Source organism: Acomys minous (genome assembly GCF_964271855.1).
Source record: "Acomys minous genome assembly, chromosome: 3".
NCBI lineage: Eukaryota > Metazoa > Chordata > Mammalia > Rodentia > Muridae > Acomys > Acomys minous.
The window spans coordinates 93,762,796-93,784,474 of NC_140485.1; the positions used below are offsets into that span (position 1 = coordinate 93,762,796).

The 21,679-nt window shown below is 44.0% G+C and overlaps 1 protein-coding gene across 1 annotated transcript in view; it reads right to left on the minus strand.

The window, feature by feature from the left end:
- Positions 1-21,679, minus strand: part of PDSS2 (decaprenyl diphosphate synthase subunit 2) — a 263,281-nt gene that overhangs the window by 174,255 nt on the left and 67,347 nt on the right. The window contains exon 2 of the mRNA XM_084774454.1: positions 19,708-19,842. Within this exon, the coding sequence (XP_084630580.1) occupies positions 19,708-19,842 (135 nt within the window). The remainder of the gene's footprint in view (positions 1-19,707; positions 19,843-21,679) is intronic.

Here is a 21,679-nt window from a genome sequence, read left to right on the forward strand (position 1 = left end):
TTTCTTGTCCTGCCTTCCTCAGATGATGAACAGTGATGAGGAGGAGTGTAAGCAAAATAAACCCCTTTTGGAAATAGTAACACTACATAAGACAACGCACGAAGACCCAGACCAACCTAACCTACCACATTAAGCTGCCTCGGCGGCCAACAGCAATAACAAACTAACAAAGCCAAGCCAAGGTCAGGCTGCCCACTGTCTCCTAGTCCTAGAGGCTAGAAGTTCACAATCAAGGAGCCACGGGATTCAGCATCTGGCAAGGGCTCTCTGCTTTACAGATTGCCCCACTCTCAATGAGTCTCTCCCGTCTTTCTTGTGCATGCAAGAAAGAGTTCTTTGTTTCTCTTCTTAGAAAGGACACCAGTCCTTCGACCTCACTTAATCTTAACGGGTTCCCTGAGAGTTTTGTCTCCAAACTCAATCGCAGCCAGGGTTAGGACTTGAGGGACACAGTTCAGCAGAACATAACACCTACTAACAACTAAGTGTGAGCTTTGTAGTCTGCTAATAAATATCCTATCCAAAGTTATATTAAAATTAACCTGTAACAAAGCATATTTAAAATCCAAGTATATTTAGTGGAAACAAGCACATTCTGATAAGTATCCTGTCTCTTCTCTTAAAGCACAGTTTTGACAGGGTTTTACACAACCATGAGTGAGATACAGTACAGTTACTAAGGAGCTATTGCCTTATAAGAAAGACACATGCATAAATACAAATAGACTTTGATGAATAAACGTTATTGAAGGCATGTGTTTAGTGTAAAAATATCTGGCTTAAACCTCAGATCTGCTATTTCCTGGCTATGCAGATCTCAGCCAAATTCCTTACCATCTCCAGGCTTCACTGTCTCTACCCATATAGAGGGCTACCACCACCGCTGACCCTGCCTTGTGGGGCTGCTGGGAAACAAAGTACTTTCAGTATACCGCCCTGCCACCTGATCTGTGCTCAATACATAGGAACTAGCCCCAGCATGACCACTCATGTTTGTATAGTATGCTATGGAAGCCCAGAAGAGAGAGCTTAGTGTGGAGATCAGGGAGGTTTCCAGAACAGAGGAGAGCAGAGCGTACACGCTAAGGAACAGCCAGCTGAAGGAAGGAAGGAATGCAGTTCCCACAGACATGTTCAGCCATTTAGTGTAAGAACCATCTGGTCCTCCTTGTCCTGGAGCCTAAGGCCCAGTCCATACTCTCTTCACGGGGTTTGCCAGGCACCTCCCACTGCTCCCTACTCACTCTAAAGACCCAGGTGCTTTAAGTCCTGGCAGACCTGCTTTTTCTCCTCTGTCCTGAAAACATGAAAAGAGATGCTGAGCAGAGGGAGTTTAGCTAAATGGCTAAGAGTTTGGGCCCTGGAGTAAGACTACTTGGGTTAGTCTTACTAGCCCCACTATGTCACTTTGAGCAAGCCCTCCCCCCACCCCCTTGACAGCTCCTATCTCTTAGGACGGCTGAGATTGAGCGAGTTAGTCCACACAGGACAATTAGAGGAGCCTGGCTGATGACATGTCCTGGCTGGCATTGCCCATCCACACTGCAGGTCCACCTCATAGACAAGATCCCTTATCCTAGAAGTGTGGTTGTCTGTGTGGGTAGAGGAAGAAGAGAGAATCAATGGGCAAAGAAAAGAAAATTAATACTTGTTGATTTCCTGCCCAGATTGCGGACTTCATCTATACCTTTCCATGTGACAACAGCTCTGAAAGGTGTCAATACGAGCGCCCTGTACCACTGTGCACCCAGGGACTCAGAAACACCAACAAATGTGGGCAGGACCAGGGTTCAAACCACAGGTGAATGAATAGCAATGTTCCCTCCACAACTATTTCTTTTCACCTCCCAGGGCCTCCATTTTCTTAGCTTGAAAATTGTGTCATCCTTGATAGTACTAGGAGGAGACACGAGCCCTGCCTCATTTGTCACATGATATTCCAGGTCTTCTGCAAGAAGTGTAAACGGGTGCTTACGTTCTCCCTGTACAGGCTAACTGGGCGTTCTACTTCATAAGAATTCTGAATTATAGTACGTAAGCTGAGAAAACACTTCCTTGTCCAGAAAATTAAAACATATAATTACCCAGGAGACAGTAGAAATATTTGTTATTCTCATGAAACTTGTATTGTTTTTAAGCAATTACAATTAACTAGACTTCAGTGTTTTCTAAAATGAAGCATCCAATTCTAATCTTGGGCTTAACACTTTCCATCCTCCAAATAGTGTATAAAATCTTCTACGGGCTTTTGATAGCCACATGATCCATATTTCATTGTGATTTGACTTGCCATATAGCCTTTCAGTTCTCTTCTCAAATAATATAAAATTCTTCTAACAAAATGAAAACAAAGTTTTTAAAAAGTAAAGCTTAAAAAGGAAACCATGAGAAAGGTCAGCAACTGAGCATCAAAAAATGTAAGCCTTCAGCCTCAGAGGACCCAGGTGCAGGGAGCAGGTATAGGGACCAGGACCAGGGCTCTTACACACTGTACCCAGGTACAGGGACCAGGGCCAGGGCTCTTACACACTGTACCCAGGTGCAGGGACCAGGATCAGGGCTCTTACACACTGTACCCAGGTGCAGAGACCAGGATCAGGGCTCTTACATACTGTACCCAGGTGCAGGGACCAGGGCCAGGGCTCTTACACACTGTACCCAGGTGCAGGGACCAGGGCCAGGGCTCTTACACACTGTACCCAGGTGCAGGGATCAAGGCCAGGGCTCTTATACACTGTACCCAGGTGCAGGGACCAGGACCAGGGCTCTTACACACTGTACCCAGGTGCAGGGACCAGGGCCAGGGCTCTTACACACTGTACCCAGGTGCAGAGACCAGGGCCAGGGCTCTTACACACTGTACCCAGGTACAGGGACCAGGGCCAGGGCTCTTACACACTGTACCCAAGTGCAGGGACCAGGACCAGGGCTCTTACACACTGTACCCAGGTACAGGGACCAGGGCCAGGGCTCTTACACACTGTACCCAGGTGCAGGGACCAGGATCAGAGCTCTTACACACTGTACCCAGGTGCAGAGACCAGGATCAGGGCTCTTACACACTGTACCCAGGTGCAGGGACCAGGATCAGAGCTCTTACACACTGTACCCAGGTGCAGGGACCAGGATCAGAGCTCTTACACACTGTACCCAGGTGCAGGGACCAGGGCCAGGGCTCTTACACACTGTACCCAGGTGCAGAGACCAGGGCCAGGGCTCTTACACACTGTACCCAAGTGCAGGGACCAGGACCAGGGCTCTTACACACTGTACCCAGGTGCAGGGACCAGGATCAGGGCTCTTACACACTGTACCCAGGTGCAGGGACCAGGATCAGGGCTCTTACACACTGTACCCAAGTGCAGGGACCAGGACCAGGGCTCTTACACACTGTACCCAGGTGCAGGGACCAGGATCAGGGCTCTTACACACTGTACCCAGGTGCAGGGATCAGGGCCAGGGCTCTTACATATACTGTAAGCCAGGTGCAAGGACCAGGGCCACGGCTCTTACACACACACACAGACACACACAGACACACACACAGACACACACACACACACACACACACACACACACACACACACACAGAGCAAGCCAGGTGCAGGGAACAGGGCCACGGCTATTACACACACACACAGACACACACAGACACACACACACGCAGACACACACACACACACACACACACACACACACACACACAGAGCAAGCCAGGTGCAGGGAACAGGGCCACGGCTATTACACACACACACAGACACACACAGACACACACACACGCAGACACACACACACACACACACACACACACACACACAGAGCAAGCCAGGTGCAGGGAACAGGGCCACGGCTCTTACACACACACACATACACACACACACACACACACACAGACACAGACACACACACACACAGACACACACACACACACACACAGACACACAGACACACACACACACACACACAGAGCAAGCCAGGTGCAGGGAACAGGGCCACGCCTATTACACACACACACACAGACACACAGACACACACACACACAGAGACACACACACACACACACACACACACACACAGAGCAAGCCAGGTGCAGGGAACAGGGCCACGGCTCTTACACACACACACACACACATACACACACACACACACACAGACACAGACACACACACACACAGACACACACACACACACACAGACACAGACACACACACACACACACACACAGAGCAAGCCAGGTGCAGGGAACAGGGCCACGCCTATTACACACAAGCTACTCAACAGTCATTTCCTTACCAGGAGAGGCTCTTTCCTCCCTTCCTTCCCACGCCACACCCCTGCACGCACACACCTTGTCATATGTTGGCCTCTATACTAATAAAAGAACTCTAATCCTTCAGATACTTTAAGAAAAGAAGCTAGGGGAGGGCAGCACAGGCAGATTTTAGTTTTTAAATATACATATGTATTATTAACCTAAAACAATTTTTTCTTTAATTACAGTTGCCCATATAACCATTAGTGGGCTCCGGCGATGCAAGCCATATTTATTAGAGGCAGCATGTCAAATAGGAGTTGACAATTACAGTCTCTATCAATACATATTATGCCAGACGGTAATGAGCCATCCACAAAGGGCTAGCCATCCAAAATAATCACGCTGCCTTCCAGAGAAATGTCGAAGAGGTTATGGTTTATTACACAGTGCTCATTAGATATACAGTGGCAGCATTAGCAATTTTTCCTTCATTTGTGTCTCATTTAAAGATCTGCCCCCACAAGCACAGTCAAATTAGGACACAAGGTTAAAACCATTATGCCCAGAAAAAAAATTAAGTTGCATTTTATTTTACAGTAATGGTAGATCAAAGGTCCTTGGAATCTATTATTTGTGAAACCATTATCTAACACTGAATATTAACAAAAGGGAAAAGAAAAGCAATGTCCTGCCAGCATGGCTTGGATGGGAACAAAGGCACACCGTCTGAAATGAGCAAACACCACATTACTTAATTAAATAACCCTAAAAATCTATTTTAAAAATAATACTAAGGTTGTGACATCAACTGACAAAAGTCACAAAATTAAAGTTAATGGTGAAGCACCAACCTATAGTTTGAAATGCCTCATTTTCATCAAGTCATTTTTAAACATTTCTTACTGCCTTTGTGTACAATTTGGTTATGCACTCAGTGCTATATTTATTTCCTCAAGATCACCAGGTTTCTCTGCTTTCTGACAAGCCTATGCCCACATTTATTGATATTTAATAAATTATAATGAGAAGACAAAGCTCTTACAACTACAAAGACCTGGTCAAATCTTGCAGAAGTTGCACATTTTTAAATGGATACCACTAAAAATACTTCTTACTGGGTTTGTCAAATCACCAGGTAACTGTTGAATGGTGTCTGAGACACTGGCTGAGCAAACAAGTGCAGAAGTGATTGCAAAGGGATTTCTAATGCACGGTTGATGAAACGTTAAAATTCATAGCGGCACAAAGACAGCAGACACTGTCAGACTCACGACTCATTGGTAGATGACAATATAGCAGTGATGGTTCACAGTTCGCACTTCATGAGCACTTACGAGTGTCTGTCATGTGTCAGACCTGGGACAGACTCTAGAATTCAGTACAAGTCCAGGGCAAAAGGAGCCATAGCTGCGTGAGGAAACGCACGAGGCCAGATCAGTAAAGGGAACTGGACAGAGAACAAAGACTTAAAATTGAGACCGCAGTAACTGCCAGCACAGACGCATATGCCCACAGGATGGGGCCTGACTCCAACGGACAGACTTTCCTCTAGATATCAGAATATACAATTTTAAGGAATCACGATACAAGCTGGGGCTGGGGGGCGGGGGAATACCAGCCTTAAAGTTGGTTGTGTGGACTTCACCAGACAGAAAGCTGCAGGACAGTTCAGATCAGTTGTTCATTTGTGTCTTTAATGAAGAACATGTCCTGGCCAGGCACACAGATGAGCAATCAAATTTTAGAGTAGATAAATGCATAATCCACTAGTGTTATGCGTGTAGATCATACTGAGTAATTTCCCAGGACTAAATTTGAACTCTGGTTGTTTTTCTTAATCTTTACTCTGGCAAATGAGATAAGAACCCTTGTCTTGGCCTTCAGCAGACAAAGCTGTAACTTGCATGTAGCAGAGCCGCTTAATTCTTCTGCTGTTGTGTATCTATGTGCCAGGTCTCAAAATATCTATAAAAGACAATCAATTTTCAGGTGATAAAGAACAATTGACTTAATTTTTTTTTTTTTAAATCTGGTACCTAATAAAGTTCAGGTGATAAAAAGACTCCGGCACCAAACAGGTGGTTCCCAGCCTTCCCAATGCCCCTTAATACAGTTCCTCATGCTGTGGTGACCCCAGACCATAAAATTATTTTTTTGTTGCAACTTCATAAGTGTAATTTTGCTACTGTTGTGAACCATAATGTAAATATCTGATATGCAGGATTATCTGATATGTGTGTGACTCCTGTGAAAGGATTATTCAACCCCCCAAAGGCGTTGGGCCCCACAGGTTGAGAACCACTGTGCTAGCGCGGACGGCTCAGCAGTTAAAAGCGGATCTGGACAGAGTGTGAGTCATTCCCCAGGATGCAGACTGGGCAGCTCATAACCATGGTGACACAGGTCCAGGAGAGCCAACACCCTCTTCTTTGCCTCCTTGAGCACCAGGCATGCACACTGTACATACACACATACATATAAAATAAGAATAAATCTTTAAAAAAAAAAAAAAAGGCTGGACCTGGAGAGACAGCTCATGGATTAAGGGTACTGGTTGCTCCTCCAGAACAGTCAGCAGGGTCAATTCCCAGCACCCACACGACAGCTAACAACTGTCTGTAACTCCAGGCGCAGGGAATCCAATGTCCTCATCTGACTTGTGTGGGCACTGCATACATACATGGTGCTCAGACATACATTCAGGTAAACATGCAAATATACATAAAAACAAATAAAACCTCAAAGGAAAAATGATTAAAAAAAACTCACAAAGTTTAAAAACAAAACAAAACAACAACAACAAAAAAAACCCCAGAGCCAGGAATGGTTAAGACATGTCTGTAATCGGCAGTACTTGAGCGGTGGGGGCAGGAGGATTGTTGAATCTGAAGCCAATCTGGGCTGCATAGGTAGACCCTGTTTTAAAAAGTTGCCAAGTAAACATACAAAAACCAAGTGTTGGCAGATCTAGCACAGCTGTGTCTAGGACTCTGGTCTATGACACACAGACAGTCTCTTGAGTCTCTTATAATAGTTCAACTAATATATGAATAGTTTTAAATTTTATGAAAGTGCAAAACAAATGCATAAAAATCACACTTAGAATTTTTGAGCCTTGGAGGTGCAGAGGTGGCAAATAGTAAAGGTGCTGGCTGCTTGCTTTTGGGAGCCCACAAAATGGAAGGAGAAAACCAACTCACACTGTGTTCTCTGACCTCCACACTTACCCAGAGATACACACAGAAAATAAACGAACGCAAAGAGCTTGTTTTGTTTAAAAAACAACAACAACAACAAAACAGTAACCTTTGATCAGACCGAGGTGAAGACAAGTAAGTGTTCATTGCTTTAAAATGGCACGCAGCAACAGCCTCTGTTTCTTAGGGAAACTAAGTGTGAGCACTTGCGTTTCAACTCTGGGTTGAGCACTACGCAGGGCATCTCTAAGGACTTCTCACAGTAAGGAAAGAGTTCTTCTCGGAGCTGAGGGAACTTCCTCTTTTCAAATGTCCAAGGAGAGCCACTCACTGCTGGGAAAAGGTATCCCTATGAACAAAATTTCCATTTTCTTTAATTTATACTCATTAATAAGCAAGCAACAGTGATGATCTCAAGGTCATCAGATGCCCAGAGTGGCAGTTATAAGTATATCTAATAAGATGGAAAGTCAAGTTATTACTGTTACATAAATGCTGGTAAACAGGCTGCTTACTTGTAAGAGAGGCAGGGCATCACTCTGTACCCCAGGCTAGCCTTAGGATTGTGCCAATCCTCCTGCCTCAGTGCTAGAACTGCAGCCCTGCCTGTCCATATGCCCAGCCTTCCATGCAACAAAGGAGCTGAAGAGAAGCCAAAGAAATCACAGTAAGCAGCGACTGGGCGGGGGCTGGGCGGGGGCTGGGCGGGGGGCTGGGCGGGGCTGGTAGAGACCAACTGTGGTTCGCTGGCACAGTCTTCTCACCAACGCTACTCAAGAGAGCACTACCCACTTCAAGGCCTTAAAATATATATACTATTATTGTTTCTGGTTTTTTTGGAGACAGGGTTTCTCTGTGTAGCCTTGGCTGTCCTGGACTCACTTTGCAGTTTAAGATAAGGTCTCACAATGTATCCTTGGCTAGCCCAGAACTCACTATGTAGAGCAAGCTGGCCTTGAGCTCCGGTATCCAGCACCACATCCACATCAGCAGCTCTTTAAGCCAGATGAGGCAGTGAGGGACAGAGCGCGCAGTCCATCTTCCCCGCCTCAAAGTGCGGGCAGCTTACCATGAAGCAGAAGCAAGAAAACACAACCTTAAAACTCAATATGACTTTAAAGTTGTTGTAATGCTCATCTTAAGATAAACATAAAACAAAGAAAATTTCCTGTGTGGTTATAAAACTTTCTATGCCAAAAAGTTCTTTGAAGAGAATAATAATGATAAAAATGGCAATGCCTTGATACTAACATAAACATCCTAATTTCACTGAGATAATAATTTATTACTTTTCAAAAATGTGGGTTACAAAAATTCTTGTTTGAATACGATCTGTAATATGGGGGGAACCCCATTCAATAATAATAATAATAATAATAATAATAATAATAATAATAATTATTATTATTATTATTATTATTATTATTATTATTTTAATTTTTTGGTTTTTTGAGACAGAGTTTCTCTGTGTAGCCTTGGCTGTCCTGGACTCACTTTGTAGACCAGGCTGGCCTCAAACTCACAGTGATCCACCTGCCTCTGCCTCCCAAGTGCTGGGATTAAAGGCATGCGCTACCACGCCCGGCTCCCCATTCAATTATTAACTGACCAAAGTCACAAAGATTCTAGCTTTTAAAAAACAAACAAACAAAAAAATGATTTTAATATATGGAGATAGAGACAAGAAATAAAATGTAGTAAAACAAAAACGAAAGATTCTAAGCAAATCAGAAAACAGAAAAATTAGAACATGTTTTAAATAGTTAAGGTAACATTTCCTCCTTTCACCTTCATAAAAGTGTAAACTAAATGGACAGAGCCTCAGTTTGAAGAATTGGTAGGAAAAGGATACAGACAGGCTTTTAGATATCAGTTCCTGTGTTTTCACTTGTCTCTTCAAGAACTTTCTTCCTCACAGAGCCATCCATAGTGGATACCAAAAGGCCAGCCTTATCTCCTCTTCTGCTAGGCTGTGCTCAGCCTGAGCATCAGGAACAGAGGGAGTGGTACCCACAGGGAACGGTGCTCCCTGGCTTTAGGACCCAGAAGAATCCATAAAGTCAGAAAATGCAAAGCAAAGACCTGATGGTACATACATGAGATAGAAAGCAGAACCCAAGGTACAACCCCCTTCCCATAAACTATTTTTAAGAAAGATTAATTTTCAGCCAAAGTGCTGCAGACAAGAGAAAACAGAGATCATACAAGGCACCTCTGAAAATATCAAGTCATTTACTAAGCACTGCAGGTATGTCAAAAGTAAAAATAAATTTAAAAAAAAAATCAAGCTCATCAGCATAAGGGCCAGAGAGATGACTCCATGGTAAAGAGGGTATGGCCAGACTGACACCAGTTCAGCCTCTGGACCCAAATGGGGAAGGAGAGAGGCAGCCTCTGCAAGTTGTAATCTCAACTCCACTCGCACATACCTCTCTCACCTCAAATATATAAACGTGTGTGTGTGTGTGTGTGTGTGTGTGTGTGTGTGTGTGTGTGTGTGTGTGTGTATCGGGGGAATGAAGCCATAAACTGAATTAAACCCTAACAATTTAGAACTAGTTCATTTCAATTCCCTGATAACTTTGGTTTTTCAAGCTTATTGTTTTCGTTAAATTAAAACTGTTCTGGCCTACCTATAAAAAGTGTTAAAAAGTAAGTGTCGTCCCCTGCCCCCCCCCCACAACACACTGGAAGTTTTTAACTGAATGACAAAATTAAATACAAAAATGCATTTTAAGTGGAAAGTATCCTTTGCCTGTTGCCAGAAAACAACTAACAACGAGGAGCTAAGTAATTTCCCAGCCATATTTGCTCGCTTTCCTTCACTGGAACACAGTCATTTGCATGGCATAATAAGCTGTAAATTATAAACACTTTTACATAGCCTGCTGCAAAGAAAAGGCTGCCAGCTTTCAACTATATTGGCGAGTGTTCAAGTGATTAACTACAGCTTTGGAAAAAAGGGGGTGGGAACTTGTTTTGCGTCTCAGTTTGTTGGTTCTCTTATGCGCAACCTTTAAGAACCCATTGCATCACTATCTGTGATGAATATGTTGGTAATTACAGTCAGGTAATAGATGCTCCGAGTCCTGCAGGACACAATTACCCGGGATAGCAGCGAATCTTGTAGGTATGGATTATCAAAACACTGCCTTGAAATGGCGTTCCCAATGAATGTGAGTGGGCTATCAAAATTTTGTAATAACAAAGTGTGTGGCCATGAGCCTTTAAGGACCAATGTCAAATGACGTGCATTTTGATGTCCGTCTACAGAAGGGATCCATTAGACGTAACATCTGCTTAGGGCAGAAGTGCAGCTGGAAAAAAAAATGGTTTCTATGTTAAAGAAAATATTCAGGTGTCAGTCAGTATTCCACAAAAGATGAAGAACAAATCAGTGCAATGAAATGATATAGCCTGCAACATGAATTTTTATCTTTAGTTGTGTAGCACTCCGCACCTTTGCCATCACCCAAATTCAACTCTGTAAGGAAAGTTTGCCTCAATAAATCAACAATAATCTACAGGATACCTGAATGTTCATGATAACGCTGGGGCTTCGGAGGTCACAGGAGAAGTTGGTAACTTTCCTTCAGAATACAACTTAACATGCTGAGCTCGGAAGCTCAGTGCTACGGACGGATGTCAGATGAGTAAGGGAGCATCTGTAGGGTCCCCAAGCCAAAGTCCGCCTATGGCGTTGAAGACAGCATGGGTCGTATGGTCAATTGCTTTGCTGTAACCTTGAGCCAGCAACTACATTTCTCTCGGTCTGCTTTGCAAGAACAATGATGTGTTTCCAGCCAGGGTTGTGAGCAGTAACAGCTACTATGTATAAAGAACATAGAACAGTACCAGACCTATAGACATCTTTGCGCCTGTGAGCTACAGCAATGCTTATTATATTTCTATGTTTATTACACAGCAAGTGCTCAACAGATGTTGGTTGAATCAATTAATCAATGAGCAAGTGAACAAATCCAGTACAGGGATAAAATGAGTAAACAAACGACTGTTTGTTTAGTTTAGATAGTAAGGGAGCATCTCAAAGGTTTGTCCCACGGTGAAGGACAAAGTGCCAGGCCTTCTCTAGAAGGGATTTCAGCGATGAAACACACACATGAATGAATCACCAGAAAACTGTGTGAAATGCTTTAGGAATCCACAGGAAATGTCCTTAGGTTCTGGCTCTGACTAAGCCAGGGTTTTACGGTTTAATCTGTAAAAGTCTCAGATTGAGGAGCAGAGGTGAGAAGGGGCCTCATACGTCCTCGGCAGCTTGAGAACGCCCTGCCCCTCTGTGGCCAGCCCCAGCTCCAGCGTCACCCCTCTTCTCTGGCACTGCGGCCACTCAGTTCTCAGTCCGCTGCTCTCCTGACTGAGCCCCGCTACATGACGCCCACCCTGCCATCTCTGTCTGCTCAATAAAACCCACAGAGGTGCTCAAAAGCCCACTTCTGCACACTTGTGCCTTGGCTTTCCAGAAGTGTTCCATGTCTCCTGCACTCTACTCTCAGCTCACTCGACACATCTTAACTCTGCCGCTGCTGTCTGACTCATCCTGGCCTCCAGGCCTGGGCCATTAGTGCATTTGGACCCTCACCGACATTTCCTTTCTGGCCAAGTGCAGGCCATCATGTAGATAAGTTAGATTTTTAAAATTCATCTTTTCTTGGTGGACCAAGTAAATGTTCTAGGTGGCACTTTCACCTTCTTCGTGCCACTCTGGGGCTACTGGGAGATGCAGGGTGAGCTGTTGGGGAGTATGGAAGGAGGGAGGTGCAGGTGAAGACACACATGTATTCTACTCACATTTGAGAAGGGTAGGAATGGGGGAAATCATCGTAATAGAACTGTGGGACGTAGGATGCCAGCAATATCAGAGTAGAGATGCCATGGTTAGAGAGAACCATTCTAAGCATGTGCCCTCTGCGTCTATTGTCTGGACCACCCAGCTACAGTCATGAGGAGGTAAAAGGAAGGCTAAGAGCATATATGAGGAAGGTTCCCTGGGCTCTAAGCCTGCTGTACAAGCTGGTTCTCCCCTCGTATCTGCAGCAGATGGTAAGGACTGCTTATCTTTAGCTAAACAAAGGCACAGCCAATGGATATGGGTAGACGGTAGCCCCAGTGATAGCTCCAATAGCCACGCTGGAGAAACTGGTCTTACACATGAAAGTGCACCGGTAGTGTCAGGAAGACTGCCAGGTGCATGGCTCCTTTTCTTCCGGGTTGTATGGAACAAAGACTAATTCATATTTGTATTTGTTCAGCAGAGTGGAGGTGGGCAGGGCGGCAGGACTGAACTGCAGGTTAACTGAACCTGGCTGGATATGTGCTTTTGCTAGTGGCGCTGCTGCTTTGAAACTCATTATTGTCCCTACTTTATAGATGAATAAGAGGCTGTATGTGACTTGCTTTAGGTCAAATAACTATTCAGCTACTGATTTGAGACAAAACCCAAAATGCCCCTTTTACAACACACTACTTCCTACTAGAGGTGCCCTGGGTTTGAGTCTAACAGATCAGAGAGAGCATTACCTCATAAAATAGTAAATACAGGCTTCCACTAAAGCAAAACTGTTTTTGAGATGGAGTCTGGCTATGTTGCATAGGCTAACCCTGCGTCCTGCCTCATCTTCGCAAGGATTGACGGCAAGCATGGGTTATTATTATGCACCTTAAGTAATTTCAGGTTTTCTGCATAGAGCATTTTATGTATCTCCCCAAACACAGTTATCACCACTGTGAGCTTTCTCCTTGATTCTGTTCTCTATGTTTATACATGGTCTTAAGTAAACTACCACTATAGTTGTATTTAAGCATCAAGAATTCAGTGATGCTTAAGATGCAGAGCTGGACACTGGATGTTGCCTTTGACTTTGGCCTCTTATTAGTCAAGACATAGCATACCCTCCCTTAAGAAAGATTTAAAGATTTTTAGCACCCAAAAAAAAAATCATTTATGCAGCTCAGTTTTGCTGTGACATAGTTCAGGCAGGCTAATCTATACCATGTTATTTATATATGATCAACTAATGCTCAGGCTAAGTACATTAGTAGCTTAGCCCACCTACTTTTGCTGGTTAATTATACTTGTGTTGTAAGAGGCTGATCTTATATTGTGTTTCCCCAGTCACTCTGGCAAAGCAATGGTGTCTGATGTACAGAACGCTGAACATAAAGCGCCTTCCCATCTCAGTCAACATGTAATTGCTGTATCTGTGCATGCTGTGTAAGTTGAAAATAACAATAAAAAGTTAATGAACAAAATAAGTACTGCTTGTAATGAATTAGTAATACTGCTAGATTTGTGTGTGCATTTTATTGTTGTAAGTAGACTACTGTTGATAGGAAAATGTAATCAAACTGCACACGCTTTCTTGAAAACACTCTGAAAAATAGCAGAGGTGTCTTGAAATCATTTACAAAAGCCCATATTAAGTTAAATTATCCAGCATAATTACTTGAAATTACTGTCAATAAGTCAATAAGCACTCATAGTGTGGGGGATGTTTTGATTTTGTTAGGGTTTTTTGTTTGTTTGTTTGTTTGTTTTTGTTATTTTGAGACAGGATCTTGCTGGGTAGCCTGAGCAATCCTCCCACCTTGGCCTCTTGAATTCTAGGATCATAGGTATATGCTACTGTGTCCAGATTAAGCTTCTTAACGTGTGACTGGATAGATTCTTATGGTGGTTTGACTGCCATTGGCCAGTATGGTGTGAGTTCCATAGAGGATATGCTGGGTTTGAAGTCTGGAAGGTGGGGCTGGGGCTGGGAAATTATGTAATTATATTATGATCTCCACAATCAGAGACAAAATATTACCAAATGAATCCTTCTCAACCTACCCAACTACCCAGGCCTGGCAAAGTCATGGATCTTGGAGGAGAACCTACAATCATCACTTTACTGAACCGGCATAATCCATAACTACATTCTAAATATTTCTCTTTATACTCACAGATACGTACAGTCGTCACCCCTCAACAAGGAAGCTTCTCTTTGTAACAGACAGAGACCATTACAGAAAACCACAACCAACCACAAGAGTGTCGTGGAGCCCAGTCCCAACTGATACATCTACAAAACAACTCCACACCTAAGGCTCAGGTGTGTGAGCATCCTCATTGCAGAAGAGCGGGTGGAAAGACTCCAGATCAGGGAGTTTGCTGTGAGAATGTGATGTCAGAAGTTATACCATAATGTCTCACCAGCATGACTGTCTAAACACAAGCTGAACAGAAGGACAACAGACATGCTAAAACGACAAAGGAACCAAGAACTGCAGGCACTCGGGGAGTGCGGAGAGCAGGAGAAATAGTCTTCCCCAGGGAAGAGCACACCGGCTGGTTATACCATGGTAGCTCGTGATCAGTCTTGAAAGCATGCACACAAACAACACTGCATGGACTAAGCAGGCTATATTTAGAAATATGTAGACGTGTGTGTGTGTGTATGTATGTGTATATGTGTGTGTGTTATATACATATATGCATGCAACAACAGTTAATGAAAAAAAGAGGCCACGAGTTTTAAAGAGAACAAGGAGGAGCATATGAGAGAGAAAAAAGGGAATGGGGGAAATTATGTATTATAATCTCAGCAATAAAAGAAAAATATTAAAATTGATTCTTCTCAAAAATGATTTATTTTAAATTATGTTTATGTGTGTATAAAGGATGAAGTGGGAGAGTTTGTGCATGCGAGTATGGGTGCCTGTAAAGGCCAGAAGAGGCATCAGTCCTTTGAGCTGGAGTGAAAGGAGGTCGAGCGCCACCTGACATTTATTTTAAAAGTCATATTATTATTATTGTTGTTGTTGCGGATATGTGTACATACAAACCATGGCACACATGTGGAGGTCAGAGTACAACTTCATGGAGTTGGTTCCTTCCTTCTATATTTATGTGGGCTCAAGCGACTGAACACGTTCAGGTCACAGGCTTGCATGGAAAAGACCTTCACCCCCGAACCATCTCACTGAGGGCAAATAATCCACAGTATTCAGTTACATCGCCTACAAAGTGTACAGTGCCCAACACATAGGAAGTACTTAACAGCTGTTTGATGAATGACAGAAGCAGGACTTTGGGGTATTTAACTTAGTAAGACCTGAAAGGTAAACTGGAAGGAGGAAGAATTCAGAGACAGGGACCAGGAAGGCAGCCTCTGTTCAAATCTAGAAATGAAGTAACAAAGGCCCCAAACAAACAAGGGAGTGGAAATGGATGGCAAGGAAAGGCCACTTGCCGAAACGGGGTGGGGGGTGGGGTGGGGGGGGAGGAGGCAGGGCTTAGAGGCGTGGAACACAAAGGGTAAGGATATTAAGATTAAGAAGTGTTTAAGATAAGGGCATGACACAACAGTGATATAGCACAGACCCAAACAGAACGGTGTATTACATCAACACCTGCCGCTGCTCACAGTAAGCATCCATTTAAGTGACTTAAAGTAGACCTTCCTTCATCGCGCTAGCATGGATACTGACTGGCAAGTCGGTGCTCTTCCAACAGAGATGCAGAGAGCACAGCATCTTCCTGAATGGGCCTCCAAGAGCATCTCCTTGACACGCATCGCTGACGGTGCAAGGGTTTCTATGGCTAGGAAGTAGTAAGTAGCACTTCGAGGTTTCTATCTATAATGTGAATTATTTAACATTTGAGGGAAATATTAACTTGGGGACTTCTTCTAACTACTGGGGTTACATTATTGATATAAACACCACTTTTCCTGAAAACCTATTAGCTAGATTTCAGACAGATACAACCCGGCTGACTGCAAGGGAAGCTGGGAAACAGCCTAGCTGGGTACTAGAGAAGAAAAGAATATGTGCTTGTTAAACCTGTTTTGGAGGGAAGCATATTTAGTTGTGCAGGGCTGTTCTGTTTTTTGATACAGGGTCTCCTTAAATAGCTTGGGCTAACTCTGAACTCACTATGTAGTCTAGGTTGGTCTTAAACTTGGGCTCTTCTTGCCTCAGCTTTAGCTTTCCATGTTTCAGTTAGTGCACTCATATGTACAGCATGTGGCTTGTTCTAAACTGCTAGTTACAAAAGAATGAATCATATCAGTTCTTGAAAAACAACTGAGAAAAGCTGAACCACTAGGAAAAACTTCACCCAGGCCTGCTGTACTCTTGTACACACCTGTACTCTTAGTACTTAAGAGGCTGAGGCAGGAGGATCACGAATTCAGTAAACATCCTGGGCTATACAGCCAGCTTCAGGCTACCCCGGACACCACAGCGAGACCACACTCCCTACATAACAATACTAGCAGCAACAACAAGCACTTGAACTTCGTTAAATTTAATAATCATGCTACATTACAAAAATCTCAATTTAAGTACAATGTGTATTGTAATTGGTACAAAACACCTTTTGTATACAAAACACAAATATTCTATCATTAGTAGAATGGGAAGTTACAAGTTTTCTCATTATGATTACAAATATTTGCAGAAAAAAATTTTGCAATAAAAACTGAACCCAAAGACTAGATCATGCCAAGGCACATGCTCAACCACTGAGCTCAATCTCCAGCCTTGGTTATAATCCTTATTGGCCTTACAATCAAGTTTTTAAAAGTTAATATTGATTAAAAAAAAAAAAAACTCTAAACCTGATATCTTGTTGGCAAAGGATAGATGTTTCTAGCACATTTTTATAAACGAAGGTCTCCTGCTTTTTCCTTCAAGTACACTTATTACATTGTAGCCTAAATTCTGTCCCTCTTAGCTATTATGTGATAAGTCTGAGGACACATTCACAGCACCAGTTACACCCCGAGGCCAAACAAAAAAGATCACCTAACTTGCTTTGGGTCCCGTAGGTAATTTACTCAGGTCCCATTAGCTGACATCAAAGCCAAGAAAAAGAGAGAACCCACCAGCAGTGTGAATCCCTGTGGTTGGAGGTAAATGGCAAGGCTCCCAAATCAGCACTTCCCTCAAATGTTAAATAATTCACTGTGGCATTACAGATGCAAGCCCCCAGCAAAAGTTACACTTGAATAATTAAGGGGCAGGAGACAAACAAATTGACTTCAGTGGTACAGAAACAAATTGGTGGCTTCTCAAACTCCTGTGCCAAATTAGTCTTTACATTAGCAAGTGTGCAGCAACTGGTGAATTACTAGAGCAAGTTTGATTTATGTCAGGATTATTCCTAAGCATAAGTGAGATTCCACGTGTTGAAGTTTAATACTTATTTAAATGACCTGAAAAGACTTCTGGATTTTGTCTGTTTGTTGTTTTTTTCTTTTTTGAGACAGGGTCTCATTCTGTCTCTCAGTCAGGCCTCAAATGTTATCTCCCGGCCTCAGTCTTCCAGGTGTTGGGATTGTAGGCATGTGTTCCTACGCACAGCTTTATCTAGAAACTTCCATGTGCCTGATGTGCACTTATTTCCTTAGACATTTCTACTCACACTGCTTAGACTCCGTATGGCAAGGATGAAGCACACAGTTGTCTCAGAGAGGGTGATAAGAACGTGGAAAGCTCAGAAGCATCATGTACCACATGCAGATCCGCGCCCCTGAGGTATAGAACCCCTACCTATCTAGAATAAAAATGGGATTTCAGTCCAACTTTGACAGCTCCTATCCAGGAGATTTTTGGTAAATCTTAGCTTCTGGAATGTTATCTCTTCTGTAACGTGAGAATGACTCTGGTAGGTATGGTGTGGCGCTTTTAAGCAGCCATGAGAAGCAGAGCGCAGCTGGTGCATCTTATGCACATGTGTACAGTTATCTGGATGGACAAGTGGACAGACAGCTGACAGGCAGGGCAGGGTCAAAGTCAGGAAGCTGAAAATCGGTGAGACTCCTGACAGCCCGGGGACGTGGGGCCCATTCGCTGTGCACTACCAGTGAGCTGCTGGTGGTCACAATGACCCTTGGTGCATTTACGCTCATAATCTGAGCTGTGCTGGCTCCAGAGCTTCCTACAAAGTTTTCCAACAGACACTGTTGGGAGGAGCTAAGTGGATTTCCATTTGCAAGCTTCTCAAGACATTCTTACAAGAGGATCTCGGGGGAACATGCCAACTTAATCTAGACCAATGCACAAGAGAAAGAAACTGCTTGGACAAGAAAAGGCGGGTGGACAATGAGATCGGAGAGACGTGACCTAGAGTCTGAACCTGCCGCATCTGTTGTATGTGAGGTGTGAAAATGTCTCAGGGTTTTGGGATTTGTTTTCTCAAGAGGAACGTGGGTGTGACAACTCTTCCAGCAGCACTAGGAAAATCAGATGGTAACTCAGAACGGTTAGCAACCTAACAACGTACAGCAAATAAAAGGCAGCTCAAGATTGATTTCAAGCTGATCCCAGTATGTCCTTCTACTAAAGAGGCTGAGGTGGAAAGGAGGAACGAGTCCACCCAATGATACTGCCTCCAGCGCACGTACAGAGCACATGTGTGGAGCTCGGAGTGGTTTCTCTCCTTCCATCTCATAGGTCCTTGAGTAGAAAACTTAGGCCATCAGGCTTAACAACAGGAACTTTTACTCCTGAGCCACCTCAAGGCCCAAAACTCTATTTTTAGAAGCTGATTATATATATACACACACACACATACACACATACACACACATATGTACATATACATACATATAATATACAACATGTTAACTATATATTATACAAATATATATTGCATCATATGTTTTACACATACATAAATTATCTGTCTATACGCATATATACATTATAGAATATATATCATAGTATTTATACACATATAAATTATATGTTATGTATATTAGATATATATTATAGAATGTGGCAGGGGCTGTGTCACCCTTTGGTCACGTCCAGCAGCAAGGGTGAAGCATGAACAGAGGCTGATCTGTTTGTCTAGTCATGGAAAGCCATTTGGCCTGCTGAGACGCCATCTCTTATTGTCAGTCTTCAGGTCTGCCCTGCCTTTTCCTCCTGCCGTGGAAGCCTGTGCAGGGAGAGGGAGTGGAGCCTTCCTCCTGAGCTGTGTCCCTCAGCCCCTCCCCTCACAGGCTGTCCCTGCTGCCCTCCACACCCTCGCTTCCCTCCAGAACACTTTCCTCACGTGGACCCCAGCCCAACAGATAATAGGTATATATCAGCCCTAGTAATACATCACGTGCATTAACCTATAGTGTATATTATATAATTATAACATATTATATATACTTTTATCCGACTGAGAGTGAGGAAATGACTCGGGGATGAAGAGTGATCCCGTACTCTAGAGAGGAACGCTGCAAGGCTTACCACGAGTGTATCCCACTGACCACGTCGTAGCTCTGAGATGAGGAGCTCCCGGTGCTGGGCCCTGCTGCTTTAGAAATGAGCAGCACCACCAGGCCTCGCAGCTGAAGGTTCTGCCGGCTGTCGTACACAAGGCCCCTGTTAACGAGAGAGCAGGCGGTTAGCACACTCCCCTACGACTGGACACCTGGAGCTAGAAGGTGGCTACAGCAACGCTCACATTTCTACAGAGACAACAATGAGGCCTTTCTTTCTTTTTTTTTTTTTTAATAAAGAGAATTGAAGGAGGCCAGAATCGTGTGCACAAGCAACAGGTTCAGAAGACAGCTAGAGCATACAATGTGGGTTTCTTGTTTTGTTTGTTTGTTTCAGTTTTTTTGAGTCAGGGTTTCTCTGTGTAGCTCTGCCTGTCCTGGAACTCACTCTGTAGACCAGGCTGGCCTTGAACTAACAGAGATTCGCTTGCCTCTGCCTCCAAGTGCTGGGATTAAGGGTGTGTGTAACACTCTCAATGTGGCCTTGACAGTATGGCTCCCTTTTCTTCCTGTCCTCCCACTGGCCAAGCCCTAACTTCTACTCCTCCATTTTTATTAGTAGTCCCAGGGTGGAATCCGTGGCTTTCCTCATGCTCAGCAAGCTCTCTGCCCCCATGCTGCACTCCCAGCTCTCCTTCACAGTGACAGTTTGCTGATATCGGAGGTTGCTACAGCTTGAACCTGCCTTGTAATAAATTGACTTTGTTAAGTCAAACTACAACAGCAGGTTCCAGGGCCAGGTGGGTAGCCTATGATTGACAAGGGTTTTTTGGTTTTTGGTTTTTTTTTTTTTTTTAACATTCACCAGTTGTACAACTCAGAGCTTATCACCTGTTCCATAAAACAAGAGCAACATCATCTACTTTCTAGTCACTGTACGGAAGGGCACAGTGAGTGACGCGTGGAACGCCATGCCAGCAGACGGCAGGAAGCTTTCCATAAGCTACACTCTTCTTGTTGTTTTGCAACCCGTTTTTCTCAAGTTTTTACATGTTCTTTCTCCCATGTCCCAACAAGTCTTCCTCCTCTTCTAATAAATACGATATCCTGTGGTTTTCTACCTCACCTAGTAGTAGATCTCAATGGAATTCCTGCCCCGTGTTAGCTCATCAAAACCTTTGTCCCTTTTAGAATGTGGCACTGAAAGATGAGGGAAAGAGTATGTAATAGGCTAGCTGGCAAAACAAGAGAACGGTCCAAAAAACAGAGTTTCTAACCCCACCCCACCCCCTCCCCCCACCCCTTCCCCATCCCTATCCCCACCCCCTTACCCCCCCCACCCTATCACACAAGGCTGGAGTTAGCAGCCTGGAGGGCAGATGAACAGATGAGTAAGTTAAATGTTTCCCGGAGCCTCTTTAACTCCACCAACACCCCTAATTAGAGCACAGGAGAAGCTGATATGATAATACTCACTCCTGCTTCTGGGCATAAGAACTTTGGGCTCTAATGGACATTGCTAATCTTGCGTGCTATAATCCAGTTCCACTCGTGCACTTTGACCTCAGCCCTACCTACGGAGGGACGCTGGTAGCCGCCACTCACATTAGGGGGCTGGCTCGGGTCTGAGGCACCATCACATCTCCTCCTTAACCCAATCGTCTACCTCAAGCTCTCTCGAGTCACTGCTGTGACATTTTTTTTTAATGCATCCTCTTAAACTGTCTTAATACAAATGTGTCTAGATGGAGGGCCACACAAAGAAATAGGAGCTATAAGAAAGCAGCCATTAAGAATATATTTGGAACGGCCGGGCGTGGTGGCGCACGCCTTTGATCCCAGCACTCGGGAGGCAGAGGCAGGCGGATCGCTGTGAGTTCGAGGCCAGCCTGGTCTACAAAGTGAGTCCAGGAAAGCCAAGGCTAATACAGAGAAACCCTGTCTCAAAAAACCAAAAAAAAAAAAAAAAAAAAGAATATACTTGGAAATATAAAGAGCAG